This window comes from Bos indicus x Bos taurus, chromosome 6, assembly GCF_003369695.1.
Source record: "Bos indicus x Bos taurus breed Angus x Brahman F1 hybrid chromosome 6, Bos_hybrid_MaternalHap_v2.0, whole genome shotgun sequence".
Taxonomy (NCBI): domain Eukaryota; kingdom Metazoa; phylum Chordata; class Mammalia; order Artiodactyla; family Bovidae; genus Bos; species Bos indicus x Bos taurus.
The window spans coordinates 84,160,103-84,179,729 of NC_040081.1; the positions used below are offsets into that span (position 1 = coordinate 84,160,103).

The following is a 19,627-nucleotide window of genomic DNA, read 5'->3' on the forward strand; positions in this document are numbered from 1 at the left end:
TTCCACCTGTCAGGAAAATAACATCTACCCAAGGTTTGTTTTAAAAAACAAGTTAAGCATAGTTTAGAAAATTGTGTGGCATCATCAAACTTGAAGGAACATCTGCCAATACACGATCGTATTGACTGTTAGAATTTTGAACTATGTGGTATCTGTTGGTACACGATCATATTGACTGTTAGAATTTTGAACTATGTGGTATCTGTTGGTAAATAGAAGCTACCCTGAGCCCCATTCCCATGCCTCCCCACTGCCCCAGCCCGCCCCACATGTACTCTTAATCCCCAGGTGAAGAGGGGGGTAGGAGCCTCCTGGAATCTGTTCCAGCCCTTTGATGTCTGCTCTGAGTGGTCAGTGCTTCATGCTGTACCAGATGCTTGGTTTTCTTTTCATATTATTTATTTATTTGGCCGGTCCAGGTCTTAGTTGAGGCTCACAGGTTCTTCGATCTTTGTTGCGGCATGCAGGATCTTTGGTTGCAGTGTGTGGAATCTAGTTCCCTGACCAGGGATGGAACCTGGGCCCCCTGCATTGAAAGTGTGGAGTCTTAGCCACTGGACCACCAGAAAAGTCCCCGTACTGGGTAATATATATTTTAAATATCATTTCTGATTATGGGAAATTGTACATATTTACATGTACAACCTGTAAATAAATTCATGGGAGCTTCTTTTTTTGGCCTCTGTTCCTCCAGCAAATGCACACATATACAAATGACATGTGTCACATGTATGTATACTCTATAAAATCTTTGGCGTAAAGGAAGCAGTCCAATCTTGTCTATCCCTGAAGGTGTTTTAAAGACCCTCTGGAGGCTTCTGATCCAAGTGTAAGTGCTTCTCTCATACTTTCCACATTGACTACAATACCTCTTGGAGTCATTCTTTTTCTTGCCCAAACACTTCCTCCCACAATGCTTTCAAATAGAATCTTTCTGTGGCAGCTTTCTCAAGTTTTGTGTACCTTTCAATAACGTATTTCAGATTCATTCTTAAATATAATTAATTAGATTAAAAAATGCTGACTTGATATTTTCCTATTTCAGCACTTTCTCTGAGTGCTTTCCATTTAGATAGTAATATCATTCTTAATTTTTGCAAAAATCTGTCAGTATGTCTTAACTTTTTTCTCATTTTTTAAAAAAATATTTAATTTATTTTTTGGCTACTGGGTCTTAGTCGTGACATGTAGGATCTTTACTTGTGGCATGGGAACACTTAGTTTTGGCATGTGGGATGTAGTTCCCTGGCCAGGATCAAACCTGGGCCCCTGGCATTGGAAGCGAAAGTCTCAGCCATGGGACCACCGGGAAAGTCCCTTCTCTCAGTTTTTTAGTACCACTTCATCTTTACCTAATTCCTTCAAAATGTTCATTGACCTGATCTTTCATTTTACGAATTTGTTTTTAAAATTAGTAAATTATTCAGATAAATAGTATCCACAAAACAGTAGTAAGGTGTTTCTGATACAGTTATTACTATACAATTTCATCTGGTAGATTTTTCATATTCAATGTCTCCGATTGGTCCTTCATACCTGATTTTCCTGATTCATGCTTCCAATTTCTTCCTTTAGCTTTCTAATGTTATTTAGTACGTTTTTTGTGTTTTTTTTTTTAATTTCTTGTTTGGTCTGGTCCATTCATTTGACTTCCACTAAAGGTTTCTCAACTTGTTTACTTTCTTTTCACAGTACTTGAATTTTTCCTACTTTGTTATTTTCTCTTATGTCCCTTAGGATCTGGAGTAATACCCAAATGATTTAATAAGCAGACTTCATGGACTAATCTTAATAGAATTTTGAACTCATTTGAGCAGATGGATGCCCACTGCAATGACCATATATAGGCTCAGTACTGCATGTCAGCTTAATCTGAGACTATCAGCTACCTTTGCTAGTTATAAGTACTACTATATCCTGATTAATAGCCCCAGATTACAAAGTTCTTGTACTAAAAATATCCTGCCTAGTGTCCCAATGCTGATTTTGATTTTCTTTAAAATTGCTTGGTAATATATTTTCTAAACCTCCTTGCAACAGTTAAAATATAATTTGGCATTTTCTTAAGAACAATAAGATTTTTAAAGTCATAAAATATTTAAGATGTTAAGAAGAAATGCTTTCAAGATAAGGCCTGTAGTTACAAATATTCTGTTTATCATCCCGCAAGAATTTTCATTTCCAAATTAGATGTGTTGACACAATATCAAATTACAATCATGGATTATTTTACATAGCATTTTAATTTATACCAAAATTTAACAGAACAGTGGTCAGGTTTATTTGATGCTGTAAATACTAACTGTTCTCTTTTTTAAAATATAAATTTATTTATTTTAATTGGAGGCTAATTACTTTACAATATTGTATTGGTTTTGCCATACATTGACCTGAATCCGCCACGGGTGTACATGTATTCCCCATCTTGAACCCCCCCCTCCCACCACCTTCCCCATACCATCCCTCTGGGTCATTCCAGTGCACCAGCCCCGAGCATCCTGTATCATGTATCGAACCTGGACTCTTTTTTAAATAATATTTCGCTTTAGCATTCAAGTGTCAGAGTATTTCTTGCTTTCAATTAACCTATCTTGCCACTAGATGGAGAGTAATGACCGTTTAGGGACTTGTGGTAAACAGCTTTTGTGTTTAGTTGCTTAGTCATATCTGACTCTGTGCAACCCCATGGACTGTAGCCCACCAGGCTCCTCTGTCCATGAGGATTCTCCAGGCAAGAATACTGGAGTGGGTTGCCATGCCCTTCTCCAGGGGATCTTCCTGACCCAGGAAACCAGGGTCTTGATTACATTACAGGCAGATTCTTTACCAGCTGAACTACCAGGAAAGCCCTCAAACAACTTTTAACGATAGCTATTTAATGCCTTTGTACAGAGTCTTGTCTTAATCTGGTGAAAAGTTAATATTCTAGTTTCAGAGGTGAATTTATAACAAGTTCTTCCCCTTCTAATTCACTAAATATTAATAAAACAAGCCATATCTTTAATGCCTTTACTAAACATCCCTATGTTTATTTTGGGAAGAAAAGAGAGGATCTTTAACCTCAAGAATAGTAAGAAATCAATCAATTATTCAATCTCTTACCAATAGGGACAGAATAAAGGAACAAGGTGGGTGATTAGAGTTAATCCCACTAGGGGATTGTAAGTACAGAAAATATGGGAGACTCTATAAGTTAATGATTACTCAAGAAAGCAAGTTTGCTTAACTGCAAAACCAAGTAGCCTTGCTTAGCAACAAAACCAAGCAACAGAAGCATGAGACATGCCCCCAAACAATAAAACAATGGTGGCATGAGACATACAGCCTGCTCAGTGAGCTCAGTAGGTTAATGATCCCTAGGACATGCTCTCTGCACACATAAAAAACAATAATCTAGCTATAATAATCTAACAATAATCTAGCTGTGTGGACCTAGCTTGACCACACAGGGACAAGAAAATTCCCCTGCCCAATCTGGAGGAGGAGTTGATGCTGGAAGCATGATGATCACTCAAGAAAAAGAAGCTCTTCTTCTCTTCCCTGCTTTTCCTTTGATTATTATACTATAGCCCAGGAAATTCTCAAGGTATGGCACTCTTTCGCTTGCCCACTTGAAATCCTCATAAGCGTCCTTTTCTGATAAATCACTTCTTATCTATTGCTTTGTCTCTTGCTGAATTCTTTTCTGTGCTGAGACATAAAGGACTCTGGTACCAGAAGCTCTTTGGAGCCCCTGGAAATGACACCAAAATTTTCATTACCATTTCAGAGTGCATGCTGTACATGCTACTTGCTGGAAGAAAATGATGTGGGAACTAGTATCCTGACAGCCCAAGGGTTCCTGGGGAATTCATCAAGCCACATTAAATCACAGAAGGGTAGTGACTCTGTCAGTGGATTCTAGCTGATGGAATGACCTTGGACCTTTCAGACCTCCCTGAGCTGTAGACTGCTTCCTCACAGAGCTTCTCTCCTTCCATGGTTCTTACTGCGAATGGCAAGAATTTCAGAGCCTGGACGTGTAACCCACAGATTTCATAAAATTCTGAGATACATATACTCATAATTATATATATATATATATACATATATATGTATATGTATGTGTGTGTGTATATATATATATATATATATATATTCATCATATACTTATATTGGTAGTGACTTCTCTGGCAGTCCAACAGTTGAGACCCCACACTCCCAATGCAGGGGGCCCAGCTTCAATCCCTGGTCACAACCTGCAACCAAGAGTTTGCATGCTGCAGCTAAAAGATCCTGCATGCTGCAACAAAGATCAAAGATTCAGCATGCTACAACTAAGACCCCCACACAGCCAAATAAGTAAATATTAAAGCAAAAAAATCATATTGATGGATACTCAGATACTTACAATTCAAGTCTAGTACTTGTACCTAAAGTGGTTGTATCATAATCAAGTTATGATCTACAGGCTTTGTGTGAAAGTCGCTCAGTCATGTCCTACTCTTTGCAACTCCATGGACTATATAGTTCATGGAATTCTCTAGGCCAGAATACTGGAGTGAGTAGCCTCTCCCCTCTCCAGGGGATCTTCCAAACCCAGGGATAGAACCCAGATCTCCTGCATTGCAAGCAGATTCTTTACCAGATGAACCACAAGGGAAGCCCAAGAATACTGGAGTGGGTATCCTATCCCACCGAGAAATACTGGGGTAATGGGTAGTCTAAGGACTTCATTGTACTTCACCTACAGTAAGAACTGAAATGTTCAAACTTACTAGAAAAAAAATTAGAAATTTTAAAATGACGTGTCATTTTCCTTTTTAAAGGAAATTAAATTATGGAACAGGACGGTTGGAAAGAAAAAAAACTGGTATAAGTTTTCAAAAGGGGAATTTTGCAATAATTATAAAAACTTGAAAAGTATACCATTTGCCTGAGATTCCGAGGAATTTATTTATTTATCAAATAGATAAATATGTAACAACCTAAAAGCCTAAAATTTAAGGAATTTAAGTAAATTATAACAATGTTCTACTTGCATTCCAGTCTGCTTCCAGTATTCTTCCTGTGCCTTCGAAGTTGGAAAGTAAAAACTACATTTCCCAGATACCCTAGCTGTTGGGGATGGGATGGGTTTAGGATCTGCCACTCAGAGACCAGAGATCAGTGAACTGCCGCGCAGCCCAAGCTGGTTTTGATGCTGAGAACCCTGGCGGAGCCTGTATTGTTCTGTACCCCACAACCTCGCGCTTTGATGATTTCCTAATGGCAATGCTACTTGGGAGTAAGGGTTGGCGGTGTGGTTCTGGTGAGTGGAAGTAGTCCTTCCCGGAAGCTCCCGGATGCCAGAGTTTAAGCCACCTAATACCGGGTAATAAATTTCTCCTACTTGGGCCAGATAGAATGGTATGCAACCATAGCCAATAGCTCATTCATACGATGGAATACGACACACATCAATTTAAAAATTACATAGTCAAAATTTGATCACATAGGAGTAAATTCTGTAATTTTATTTTTACGGCTCAATCGTTCATTTTTTATAGCTTAATCATTTGCCTCAAAAACTGTTTACTTCAAGGCCCTCTATAGCGTTGCCGCTGCTAAGTCGCTTCAGTCGTGTCCGACTCTGTGCGACCCCATAGACGGCAGCCCACCAAGCTCCCCTGTCCCTGGGATTCTCCAGGCAAGAACACTGGAGTGGGTTGCCATTTCCTTCTCCAGTGCAGGAAAGTGAAAAGTGAAAGGGAAGTCGCTCAGTCGTGTCTGACACTCAGCGACCCCATGGACTGCAGCCTTCCAGGCTCCTCCATCCATGGGATTTTCCAGGCAAGAGTAAGAGCTAACAATTGAACGTGGTTGTAGGAAAATTAAAAATGATTTTTTTAACACAGCACTTTAAAAGAGTTCCCTTCTGCTTTTCAGCTAAGCCACGATTCTGTTGCTGTACCACTCACTTTCCAACAAAAGCATTTGTTTTTAGGTATCTGTCTGTCCTGTATCGTTCAAACAAATTTAGCTAAAATCCACATAAATGGTAGAAATCCTGCTCTCCTCCATGTTGTTTTTGCTCATCTAATTCTTAGGAGAGAGAAGGAATGTGGAGGGTAGGTTTAATTTTTTTCTGAATAATTTATCGGTGTTTTTTCTGCTTGTTCTCTTATGTTAAATTAATTAAACAAGGTGACCGTTAGACGTGTGAGTCACTCAGTTGTGTCTATAACTCATTGCGACCCCATGGACTGTAGCCCACCAAGTTCCTCTGTCCATGGGATTCTGCAGGCAAGAATACAGGAGTGGGTTGCCATTTCCTTCTCCAGGGGATATTCCCAAACCAGGAATCAAACCTGGTTCTCGCACATTTCAGGCAGATTCTCTACCGTCTGAGCCACCAGGGAAGTATGTCCTACTCTTCTTCCCTCTAAAAAATAAAACTGTGGTAAAACTACTATCAATAACGACAAGAACAACAACAATAAGGACTTCCATTTTTTAAGTACTTACTTCTGTAAGGCCACATATGCTTTACTTGCTAAATCTGCAAGGTAACTCTTTGAAGCAGATACTGTATTCTGATTCCCACATACCCTCAACATTAGGACACAGAACAGAAAGGGGTTAATTTAATCAATAGCCAAGTGGCAGAGTCTGGATTATAACAGAGAGCCTGATTCCAGAGTTTTTAAAGAGAGAAAAATTTGTAGACTCAGGCCCATTGAAAAACAAATTACTAAATAGATGCATAGAGAAGTTGATAGATTTATCATATTTAAAACGATCCAATCATGTTATTCCCATCAGTCACTCAAGATGCCTGTTAAAGTTTCAAGTTCCCAGGTTTATAACAATCTCCCGAATCTGATTTCTGGGTTCGAGGCCAGGAATCTACATTTTCAATAAATCTTCCTTATGAATCCTATGCACAGTATACTTTGAGAACTCTAGATCAAGAGGGTCAAGTTCAGACTCTGTATTTTGGGACAAAAACCAATGTCTTGGGCAGGACTTGCTGTGTAACAGACGTACAATAAATACTTGTGGGAAAAAACCGAAGGGGCAAGAAGGGGAGGAAGTAGGTTCGGCTACTTAAGTTTTGGATAAAACTAAGGCTTAAAATGGAGATAGGAAGATAGGATTTCTTGCCGAAATCCTATACATATTCCAGGATTTGTTTTGTGTCCTGTTTTTCTTTCTCCAAAAGATGGTAGCCCTTGAAAAACAAATGCATTAACTTAAGCATAAATGTAACTACTTACTTTTTAAATGCCTTTCATTCTATTCCTTTTTATTTCCCCTTTCTCTGCTTGCACAGGCATGCAAACTGGTTGTTCCGGTCAAATGAGTCAGTTTGGATGGAAGCAATGAGCTACGGGAGCACAGCTTGTGTTGCCATCCTGCTCAGACATTTACGAAAGTAGTGACTGCAGTCACTACTATTGTGCAGTCACTACAACTAGAACAGTAGGCCTGTTCTAGTTAGTCCACGGAATTTCTAAAATGTTCCTGGACATTTGACTTGAAAGGTGTTTCAGAAAGGCTGGCACAATTTTAGTCCAAACTTACCCAACTAAAAACTGTCCCAGTTATCTTGACTTTATTATTATTATTTTTTAAATATTTATTTGGCTGCACTGGGTCTTAGTTGCAGCATGTGGGATCCATTTCCCTAATCAGGGATCAAACCTGGGCCCCCTGCTTTGGCAGCATGGAGTCTTAGCTGCTGGGCCACCAGGGAAGTCCCTAAGACGACAATATTATTTTTTAGAGTAGTTTTAGGTGCATAGCAAAATTGAGAGGAAGGTATAGAGGTTTCTGTTTAACCCCTGCCCACACACATGTATAGTGTTTCCCATTATTAACATTCCCCACCAGAGTGGTAATTGTTATAATTGATGAATCTATACTGAAGCATCATAATCACTCAAAGTCCATAGTTTATCTTAAGCACATCTTCAGTGTTGTACATGCTTTGGGTTTGGACAAATATGTTAATATAATGACATGTATCCATCATTATAGTTTCAGATAGAGTAATTTCACTGCCCTAAAAATCCTCTCTGATCCACCTAGTCATCGTTTCCCTGCCTTCAACCCCGGATAGCCACTGATCTTTTTACTGTCTCCATAGTTTTCTTTTCCGTACAGTAGGTAGTCTTTTCAGATTAGCTTCTTTCCCTGCCTTCAACCCCGGATAGCCACTGACCTTTTTATGATCCTTTTACTGTCTCCATGGTTCTCTTTTCCGTACAGTAGGTAGTCTTTTCAGACTAGCTTCTTTCACTTACTAACATGCATTTAAGATTCCTCTGTATCTTTTCATGCTTAATAGTTCATCTTTTTACAGTGCTGATTAATAATATCCATTGTCTGGATGTACCATAGTTTGTTCATCCATTTACTTACTGAGGAATATCTTGTTTGCTTTCACATTTTGGCAATTATGAATAAAGTTATTATAAACATCCATGTGCAGGTTTTTCCTTGGGCATAAACTGTCAACTCCTTTGGGTAAAAACCAAGAAGGATGATTGCTGGACAAATGCCAAAGAATGCTCAAACTGCCACACAATTGCACTCATCTCACACGCTAGTAAAGTAATGCTCAAAATTCTCCAAGCCAGGCTTCAGCAATATGTGAACTGTGAACTTCCTGATGTTCAAGCTGGTTTTAGAAAAGGCCGAGGAACCAGAGATCAAATTGCCAATATCTGCTGGAGCATGGAAAAAGCAAGAGAGTTCCAGAAAAACATATATTTCTGCTTTATTGACTATGCCAAAGCCTTTGACTGTGTGGATCACAATAAACTGTGGAAAATTCTGAAAGAGATGGGAATCCCAGACCACCTGACCTGCCTCTTGAGAAATCTGTATGCAGGTCAGGAAGCAACAGTTAGAACTGGACATGGAACAACAGACTGGTTCCAAATAGGAAAAGGAGTACATCAAGGCTGTATATTATCACCCTGCTTATTTAACTTATATGCAGAGTACATCATGAGAAATGCTGGACTGGAAGAAACACAAGCTGGAAGCAAGATTGCCAGGAGAAATCTCAATAACCTCAGATATGCAGATGACACCACCCTTATGGCAGAAAGTGAAGAGGAACTCAAAAGCCTCTTGATGAAAGTGAAAGTGGAGAGTGAAAAAGTTGGGTAAAGCTCAACATTCAGAAAACAAAGATCATGGCATCTGGTCCCATCACTTCATGGGAAATAGATGGGGAAACAGTGGAAACACTGTCAGACTTTATTTTTGGGGGCTCCAAAATCACTGCAGATGGTGACTGCAGCCATGAAATTAAAAGACGCTTACTCCTTAGAAGGAGAGTTATGACCAACCTAGATAGCATATTCAAAAGCAGAGACATTACTCTGCCAACAAAGGTCCGTCTAGTCAAGGCTATGGTTTTTCCTGTGGTCATGTATGGATGTGAGAGTTGGACTGTGAAGAAGGCTGAGCGCCGAAGAATTGATGCTTTCAAACTGTGGTGTTGGAGAAGACTCTTGAGAGTCCCTTGGACTGCAAGGAGATCCAACCAGTCCATTCTGAAGGAGATGAGCCCTGGGATTTCTTTGGAAGGAATGATGCTAAAGCTGAAACTCCAATACTTTGGCCACCTCATGCGAAGAATTGACTCATTGAAAAAGACTGATGCTGGGAGGGATTGGGGGCAGGAGGAGAAGGGGACGACAGAGGATGAGATGGCTGGATGGCATTGCTGATTCGATGGACATGAGTCTGAGTGAACTCTGGGAGTTGGTGATGGACAGGGAGGCCTGGAGTGCTGTGATTCATGGGGTCGCAAAGAGTCGGACACGACTGAGCGACTGAACTGAACTGATAGTAAGAGTATGTTTAATTTTGTAGGAAATAGCCAAACTGCCTTCCAATGGCTGTACTCTTTTGCATTGTCACCAATGTAAAAAGAGAAACTGAGGCAAATTAAAAATCCTTAGTTTATTTGAGCAAAAAATAGATTCAAACTGCATGTAGTTAGGAGCACTTGGCTGAAAAGAGTCAGGGGAAAGACTTTATATAAGAAAGCACAGAAGCAAAGAAAGGAAAATATTTGACCGCTATAGCTTAAGGCCTAGATGGTTATTTGTGATGGGTTGCACTTAGTGGTTTGATTTCGTAACCTTGAGACATTTATAGGTTCAGGATTTGGTTTGCTTACATCAGCCCCTATGGTGTTAGAGCCATCTAAATATAATGGCTTCCTTGTTTAATTAATTTCACAAAGGTAAGATTATCTGTCCAAATGCAAGGATAAAATGCAGCCAAGTCTCAGAAAGAATTGCAGCTGAAAACTAGAATGCTGTAAGACAACCACGATGGGTATTTTCCTTTTCTGCTTCCCCTTTGCATTTCTTCCTTATTAGAAGATCAATCTTACCTGCTACTCAGTCCACGTTATGGTGATTAGATCAAATATTCAAGTGTTAATTATAGCTCAGTCACACAAAGAAAATGACCCTTGGTCTTAATTCACTCCTAAATCCTGCTTTACTCACATCACCTGTGGCCAGGAGCGACCATGACATTATACAGAGATAGCCACTGGGAGCTGTATATGTGAAAGCAGTGGTTTGTTAGAATTGGCTTATAATGACTTATGTGTGTGTGCTCAGTCACTCAGTCATGCCCAACTCTTTGCAACCCTATGGACTGTAGCCTGCCAGGTTCCTCTATCCATAGAGTTTTCCAGGCAAGAAAACTAGAATGGGTTGCCACTTCCCACTCCAGGGAATCTTCCTGACCCAGGGATTGAATCTGCATCCCCTGCATTGGCAGGCATATTCTTTACCACTGAGCCACCTGGGAAGCCCTATACAAGAGCCAATTGTGAGATTTTCAGAAATTTTGCAAGCTGGTTGTTAAAGGGATTATTTAAAATTAGATTATATATGGAGTCCTTCAAGACTGTATATTATCACCATGTTTAACTTTATGCAGAGAACATCATGCAAAATGCCAGGCTGGATGAATCATAACCTGGAATCAAGATTGCTGGGAGAAATATGAACAACCTCAGATATGCAGACAATACCACTCTCATGGCAGAAAGTGAAAGGAACTGAAGAGCCTCCTGATGAGGGTCAAAGAGGAGAGTGAAAAAGCTGGCTTAAAACTCAACGTTCAAAAAGCTAAGATTAGGGCATCAGGTCCCATCGCTTCATGGCAATAGAAGTGGAAAAAAGGAGAAGCAAAGACAGATTTTATTTTCTCAGGCTCCAAAATCACTGTGGAAGGTGACTTCCCGCCATGAAATTAAACATACTTACTCCTTGAAAGAAAAGCTATGACAAACCTAGACAACATATTAAAAAGCAGAGACATCACTTGGCCGCCAAAGGTCTGTATAGTCAAAGCTATGTTTTTCCAGTAGTCACGTATAGATGTGAGAGTTGGACCATAAAGAAGGCTGAGTGCCAAAGAATTGATGCTTTCGAATTGTGCTGGAGAAGACTCTTGAGAGTCCCTTCTCAACAAGGAGATCAAACAAGTCAATCCTAAAGGAAATCAACCCTAAATATTCATTTGAAGGACTGATGCTGAAGCTCCAGTACTTTGGCTACCTGATGTGACAAACTGACTCAATGGCAAAGACCCTGATGCTGGGAAAGATGGAGGGCAGGAGGACAAGGGCTGCTAGAGGATGAGATGGTTGGATGGCATCACCGACTCAATGAACTTGAGTTTGAGCAAACTCCAGGAGACAGTGAAAGGGAAGCCGCCTGGCATGCTGCAGTCCATGGGGTCACAAAGAGTTGGACACAATTTATCAATACTGAACAAACAAGTTGTAAATAGATTATTTTAAAAACAAAAGTAATAAATTTCAAAACTCACCACTTTAATTCTTTCAACCTAAAGTTAGTGCCGTCTCTGTTCTTGGGCTTATTTATACTTCCATGTATTGCATCTGTGTTGTGGAAATACTACGCAATTGTGTTATTGCACACTTTTCAACTGAACATATCACTTTGTTCATGATATGGTCTTACTTTGGTAGCTTGAAATAGGTCACCATGGAATTATCTATATCATAGAAATTGGCAAACATTATAAAGATAGTTTTCCCTTCTGGAGAGCTGGTTGTTAAATATCTCACCACCAATTAAAGGAATCAAAACCCTTTATTACCTCCTTCTATTGTACTAGAAGACAAGTTCTTTCAAACTAACTGTAACACAATTGATAATACAATTGATGCTTTTACAGTTTTTTAAATTATTTTTTTAATTGAAGTATAAAGTGAAGTTGCTCAGTCATGTCCGACTCTATGTGAACTTATGGACTATAGCCTGCCAGAATCCTCTGTCCATGGGATTTTCCAGGCAAGAATATTGGAGTGGGTTGCCATTTCCTTCTTCAGGGGATCTTCCCAACCCCGGAATCAAACCCAGGTCTCCTGCACTGCAGGCAGACTCTTTACCTTCTGAGCTAGCAAGGAAGCCCAAAAAATGAAAATAAATGGAAGTATAGTTGGTTCAAAAAATAAAATGGCGGTTTTAAGGTTGTTACTGCTAAGAGATGACTATGAGTTTGGATAGCTAGATAGCAGTTTGCATAGCCATGTTCACAAGTAACCACAATGAGAACAGCAAGTGTCATGGGACTACAGGGTAGACAGTGATTACCTGAGACAGGCTGGGTGATATTTAAAAAAGAAAAAAAAAGGAATATATAAATGTTTGTGCTCAGATGCTCAGTCATGTTCAACTCTTTGGGACCCCATGAACCATAGCCTGCCAGTCTCATCTGTTCATGGGATTCTCCAGGCAGGAATACTGGAGTTGGGTGCCATTTCCTTCCCCAGGGAATCTTCCCTACCCAGGAATGAACCAGTATTTCTTATGTCTCCTGCATTAGCAGGTGGATTCTTTACCACTAGCGCCACCTGGGAAGCCCAGTATACAAATAAATACATAGTTTTCCTTTGTAGGGTTACACTCCCTGGTGGCTGAGATGGTAAAGAATCTGCCTGCAATGCAGGAGACCCAGGTTTAATTCTGGGTCAGGAAAAGTCCCTGGAGGAGGGCATGGCAACCCTCTCCAATATTCTTGCTTGGAGAATCCCATGGACAGAGGGGTCTGATGGGCTACTTCAGTCATAGTTGGACATGACTGAAGCAACTTAGCACACACACATACATGTATACTATGAAATGATTCCTGCAATCAAGTTAATATGCATCTCTATCCGTTCACATAGTTATAGTAACTTTTTTTCCCCTTTGGTGTGGTGAGAATACTTAAGATCTACTCTCTAAGAAAATCACAAGCATGTGTAAAATACTATGAACTATAGTCACCATGCTGTACATTAGATCCTAGAACTTAGTCATCTTAAAGCTGTTGTAGCTCTCCTAATATTGTATTCTCTTATTTTATTAAACTTCTTTTTTAAAATATGTGTGTATGTATGTGTGTTAGTAACTCAGTTGTGTCTGACTTTTTGCTGCCTCATGGACTATTTAGCCTACCAGGCTCCTCTGCCCATGAAATTCTCTAGGCTAGAATACTGGAGTGGGTATCCATTCCTTTCTCCAGGGGATCTTCCCAACCCAGGGATCGAACCATCTCAGCCACCAGGGAAGTCCCTTTTTAAATAGATGTATATATTTGTATTTAGCTGTGTCAGGTTTTTATTGCATCACGAGAGATCTTTTGATGAGGCGTACAGGTTCAGTAGTTGTGGCTCACTGGGTTTAGTTGCTCCTCATCATGTGGGATCTAGTTCCCTAACCAGGGATAGAACCCAGGTCCCCTGCACTGCAAGGAGGATTCTTAACTAGTGGACCACCAGGGAAGTCTCAGTTATACTAAACTTTTTGATGTTATTATTTTATAAAGATACATCATCCTTACCAGGCATAGGTGAAGATGGGAAAATACAGAGGCAGGAGCATCAAATCAGGTCCTATTAAACTGGCTCACATAGTACTTTACAGAGGCACTCAGGCTGGCAGTAAATAGAAAAGAGGGTGGAGGGTGAAGGCACGCTAGGCTTTATGCATCTGGAAGTCCAGATAAGCATTTTAGTAAAAGACACAGACTCCTATCTCCTGCTCTCCTCTCACCTACATGCACTTGCTTAGAAATAGGAAATGTTCTCGTCTGCATCAAACTCGTCAGAATGAGCAGAAACAAGGCCTCTAGTGGAAAAGGCCTCGAAACAATGACAGTGGAATGCTCGACTTCTTTACTACTGCCTTGAGCAACTATTTTAAACACAATTGCATGATCTGTTCAATGATAAGTTCAATTTAGAAATTTGCCTAAAATTCTTCATATGTAATTTTTAAAAATGAAATATTTCAAAGACACTGAAGACAGTAACGTAACCCTCATATTAATGTATTAATAATTAATAATACTTAATGTAGCATGTGTTAATGTCATTGCTTTGACATGTATTTCAGTTCTTTCTTGTCTTTAAATAAAGCATATCTGATGAGCATTAAATCCTCCTTATACCCCTCCTTATACCCCTTCTCAGTTCTATTCCTTCCTCACGTCCCATAATTTTGTATTTTTCATACATTATTTCTGTATAAAATAATACTTTTACGTGTTTTTTACATTTAAACAATATTACAATAGCGATCTGAAAGCTCCTGTTTCACTTAACATTATGTTTTTGAAATTCAGCCATGTTTTAAATGTAGCTCTTGTTCATTTTTAATGCTGTATTATGTAACTGTGTATGAATAGAACACAAATTATCTAGACATTTAATTCTATATTCCATGCCTAGGTATGATCATATCATACTTTCAGTTCAGTTCAGTTCAGTCGCTCAGTCGTGTCCGACTCTTTGCAACCATATGAATCGCAGCACGCCAGGCCTCCCTGTCCATCACCAATTCCCGGAGTTCACTCAAACTCACGTCCATCGAATCAGTGATGCCATCCAGCCATCTCATCCTCTGTCGTCCCCTTCTCCTCCTGCACCCAATCCCTCCCAGCATCAGAGTCTTTTCCAATGAGTCAATTCTTTGCATGAGGTGGCCAAAGTAGTGGAGTTTCAGCTTTAGCATCATTCAGCATCATTTAGCACACACAGGGCTGATATCCTTTAGAATGGACTGGTTGGATCTCCTTGCAGTCCAAGGGACTCTCAAGAGTCTTCTCCAACACCACAGTTCAAAAGCATCAATTCTTCGGCACTCAGCTTTCTTCACAGTCCAACTCTCACATCCATACATGACCACAGGAAAAACCATAGCCTTGACTAGACGGACCTTTGTTGGCAAAGTAATGTCTCTGCTTTTGAATATGCTATCTAGGTTGGTCATAACTTTTCTTTCAAGGAGTAAGCGTCTTTTAATTTCATGGCTGCAGTCACCATCTGCAGTGATTTTGGAGCCCCCCAAAATAAAGTCTGACAGTGTTTCCACTGTTTCCCCATCTATTTCCCATGAAGTGATGGGACCAGATGCCATGATCTTCGTTTTCTGAATGTTGAGCTTTAAGCCAACTTTTTCACTCTCCTCTTTCACCTTCATCAAGAGGCTTTTGAGTTCCTCTTCACTTTCTGCCATAAGGGTGGTGTCATCTGCATATCTGAGGTTATTGATATTTCTCCCGGCAATCTTGTTTCCAGCTTGTGCTTCTTCCAGCCCAGCGTTTCTCATGATGTACTCTGCATATAAGTTAAATAAGTAGCTTGACAATATACAGCCTTGACGTACTCCTTTTCCTATTTGGAACCAAACTGATCTATTAGTCTATCTGTCTTACTTTACCACACTGTGTTACTATAGTTTTATGATAAGTGTTGAAGTCAGGTAGTGCTAATTCTCCAAATTGTTCTTGTTTTCCTAAATTATTTTGACTCTTCTAAGTCCTTTTCACTTCCCTACAAATTTAATTTCACCTTGTCAATTTCTTTTAAGAAACTCCACTGGGATTTTGAATGAGATTGCTTTGAATTTATAGATCAATTCAGGGAGGGTTGACATCAATAGTGAGTCCTTCAAGGCATGATGAGTATCTTTTCATTTATTTAGGTCTTCTCTAATTTTCTGTCTACACTGTTTTATAGTTTTCAGTATTCCTAAGTATCTTATATTTTTAATGCTATTGTAAATGTTTTTAAATTTTATTTTCCAATTTTGTGTTGCTATATTTAGAAATACAATTGACTTTAACATATGGCATTTTATATTACTTCTCTAAGTGCCATGTAACAACATACTCTCAAGTTTAGTGGTTTCAAGAACAACCTTTATTATCTTTTGTCATTTCTGTGGGTCAGGAATTTCAGAACCATTTAGCTGGGTAGTTCTGGCTTAGGAAATTGAGGTCAGATTAAGGCTGCTGTCATATGAAGGCTAATCACCTTGAACTTCTGTAGGTTGCGTATTTATGTTTTTTAATCTTTTCTAATATGAAAGACTCAACTTCCACATTTTGTTTCCTCTTGTGGCTCATTCTGGACCTTGGTTTTAGTCTGTTATACAAATTAGCAACCATTAATAACTACTGTCTTGATCTGTTTATCTTATTCATGGTTATAAAATGATGAAATCCTAACTTATAACATTGCTTTGCCCTGGACACATATTAGCTTGTATACCTCCCTAAAGAGAAACTTTCTTTCATCAACTACTTGCCTGGTAACCACGAGATTCAGTTCTAATTTGAAAGACAGGTTAAATGATTACTTCTCTTGTTTACCATTTTTCAAAATAATGAACTGGTTCCCTAGCATAACCCAAAGGGGACTGATAGATTTTTTTGAACTATGATGAATTCAAGGATTTAAACATATTTGGTATATTTCAGTCTACTGCAATTTTATCTTTACAGCTGCTCAAAATGCCTCATAGTTTGATAGGGCCCTAGCATTCTCTCTCTTCGGAGAAGGCAATGCCACCCCACTCCAGTACTCCTTCCTGGAAAATCCCTTGGATGGAGGAGCCTGGTAGGCTGCAGTCCACGGGGTCGCTAAGAGTAGGACAAGACTGAGGGACTTCACTTTCACTTTTCACTTTCATGCATTGGAGAAGGAAATGGCAACCCACTCCAGTGTTCTTGCCTGGAGAGTCCCAGGGACAGTGGAGCCTGGTGGGCTGCGGTCTATGGGGTCGCACAGAGTCGGACACGACTGAAGCGATTTAGCAGCAGCAGCAGCAGCATTCTCTTATTACTCCTTTCTAATATGACAAGATGTTCTAGGTTCATATTGTATATTCCCTTTATTGATATTCTCTAAGACTCTGTACTGAGTTTCCTTTACTCTTCACTCTACATAACCTTCCCAGAGCAACAGAATCCAACTACCATTTTTTTTTTTTTCTGAATCCACACACTTCATAGATACATACTTCAGTCAGTAACACTGGACAAAGGTAAGGCAGTTGAGAGGGATGGTGGAGGAAGTCTTACTGGAAAGTGCCTGCCCCAATTAAAGGAATTAAGCTTCAATAAAAGCACAGAAACACTGATGGTTCAAGATGTCTTAGGTTAGCAGGCACCAGTTTGCAACGTGTTCTATAGGACCTGGCCCTGGTCTGATTTAATAGTAAACACTGTGGAAAATGTTTCAGAGATGTTTAAGATTTTGCTGTTTTCCTCCTAGGTGTGCTGCTCATCTTGAACTTGTGTTGGCTTATTTTCACATTTTATAGGTGTGGATCTGTGGAAAGCCAGAGGTGTTTTCCATCTGCCTTCAGTGGGCTCACCCCTGAATTTATGTCTCTCTGTAGATACTGAGCTGCTTTTGTTTTTGGTTGGGTCCTGATTAGGCCCTTACTCCTAAAGATGTGGCCTGTTTCTCAAACATTATCTCAGCCACTTGCTCTCTCACTATCTGGGTGGTAGCTCAGTGATGTTCTTTGTGGATCCTTGACCACACCAAGGCCTCCTTCCTGATCAGAGCCTTTGGGTGTGCTGGTCTCTGTCTGGAAGACCCTTATCTCCACCTTTTACTGGGTATCAGTCTCAACTTCATCTCCTTAGGACTTTATATAAAAAGCCTTCACCTAAGCCCCCTGCCTTGCCATATTAGCTTTTTCTTTCATATAATTCATCATGATTTTTAATTTTTTACTTATGCTTTGTCTTCCTCAGTAGAATATAAACTTCTTGAAGAGAGAAACCAATCAAGGTCAAAGAACAAGGGAGCACAGATCCTGCCTTTCTTTGAATTTGTTATTAGTTTGATTTTATATCTTAACAATGTTACTTTTTTTTTTTGCGTTCAAATTTTCTTTCCCTTGTAAACTCAGTTATGGAACAGTGAAGCAAAATTATATTTTCATCCCTTTGACAATGAACTTTAGGCAAGTGTCCTCAAAGATCTTACTCTATCATGTAAAATGATTTTTGGTCACTTTCGTAGTTTTAATTTCTCAAGTCTATTTAACTCAACTGTGTACCCTAGGAGCTCAATACATGTTTAAATCAAATTTACGTGACTTTACAAAGCTATTTTAAAATACAATTCCTTTCCCCAGTAAAAAACACAACTAGCAGGCTTTTGTTACAACTGAGCTGATCGCATCCTACGCTGCCTTTCGGTAAGCCTTCAGCACCAAATCAGAAAGTACATCTTGTACTTAGTGTAGAAAGTGGTGGCCGCACAGGGGCTGGCCCAGACTTGTCCTAAATAAGCCTTCAATTTTCAGAACTGAATCAGGTGTCCTGCGGAGAGACAGGAAGCATCTCTGTCTTGAGGCTGGAAGGTACTTTAATAGGCGCTTCAGGTGAGAAAACAGAAACCTGGGAGTACGCAAGATAGCATGTAACTTGGAATACTCGATCCCTAGAAATGAAACTCACTCCAGAGACTTCCGGGGTGCAGGGGGGCGGCACGACGTGCGGACGTTACGTCACGTTCCCTCGTCCGTCCCGCCTCTTCGCCCCTCTCCGCACTGTGACGTTCCCAGGGAGGAACGTAGCGTAAACAGCGCAGGGCACTTCGGGAGCTGGATTGTTTCACGCAGGAAGCAGGCTCCATTTTAGCGCCGCCCGCTGTCGCCATCTGTTTCCCTCCCCCCAACCCCCGCCTTTCCCCTCCTCCCGTCTCTAAGCCCCAACGGGAAGGCTGGGCCTAAGCTGCGGGTGGCTAGAGTGAAAGGAGGGAAGGGGAAAAGAGAAAGGGAAGAAGCGGGGAGAAAGGGTGAATCGGGAAGGGTAAGTGTAGAGGCCACGGTGCCGAGCGCGCAGCCCAGCGGACGGACTGACGGACGCGCCTGTTTTGCTGCCGCGCCTGCGGCACCCGCGCGAGTCGCCTCGAAGCCGCGGCGGCGGTAGCAGCAGCATCGGAAACAAGAGGGGAGCAATGGCGGCCGACAGCCGAGAGGAGAAAGGTTAGTGCGGAGAAAGGTGACGGGCGGAGTCGGGGCTCTGGAGTGGTCGCCCGAACCGTGGTCGTCATTGTGAGTTGGGGGTTGAGGAGGTTAGCTTGCTCCGCGCGGAGCCGGTCTCTCCATGGAGACACTCGAACTCACTGGCAAAGACCAGGCCTGCCCTTTCGTCCTCGGTCTCCACATGACCTAACACTTCATCTAGCCTTGGATTTTTTCTTTGATCCTAATTTCCTTCTTCACGTAACGTTTATCCGTCCTGGGCGCGGCTGAGAGAAGGCCTTTCTTGAGTTGCAGGCCCTTGGGTTTATTTCCTGGTA

General features: G+C 40.6%; 1 protein-coding gene across 5 annotated transcripts in view; it reads left to right on the forward strand.

Moving 5' to 3' along the window:
* Window positions 1-18,906: 18,906 nt before the first annotated feature.
* The window catches only part of YTHDC1 (YTH domain containing 1), a 37,679-nt gene continuing 36,958 nt past the window's right edge, over window positions 18,907-19,627 (forward strand). For 3 of the 5 annotated variants that reach the window (XM_027544642.1, XM_027544643.1, XM_027544644.1), the window contains exon 1: window positions 18,975-19,310. In XM_027544642.1, the coding sequence (XP_027400443.1) occupies window positions 19,283-19,310 (28 nt within the window). In that variant the 5' untranslated portion in view covers window positions 18,975-19,282. Of the gene's footprint in view, window positions 19,311-19,627 lie in introns of all 5 variants that reach the window. The other 2 variants (XM_027544641.1, XM_027544645.1) reach the window with 2 other exon arrangements.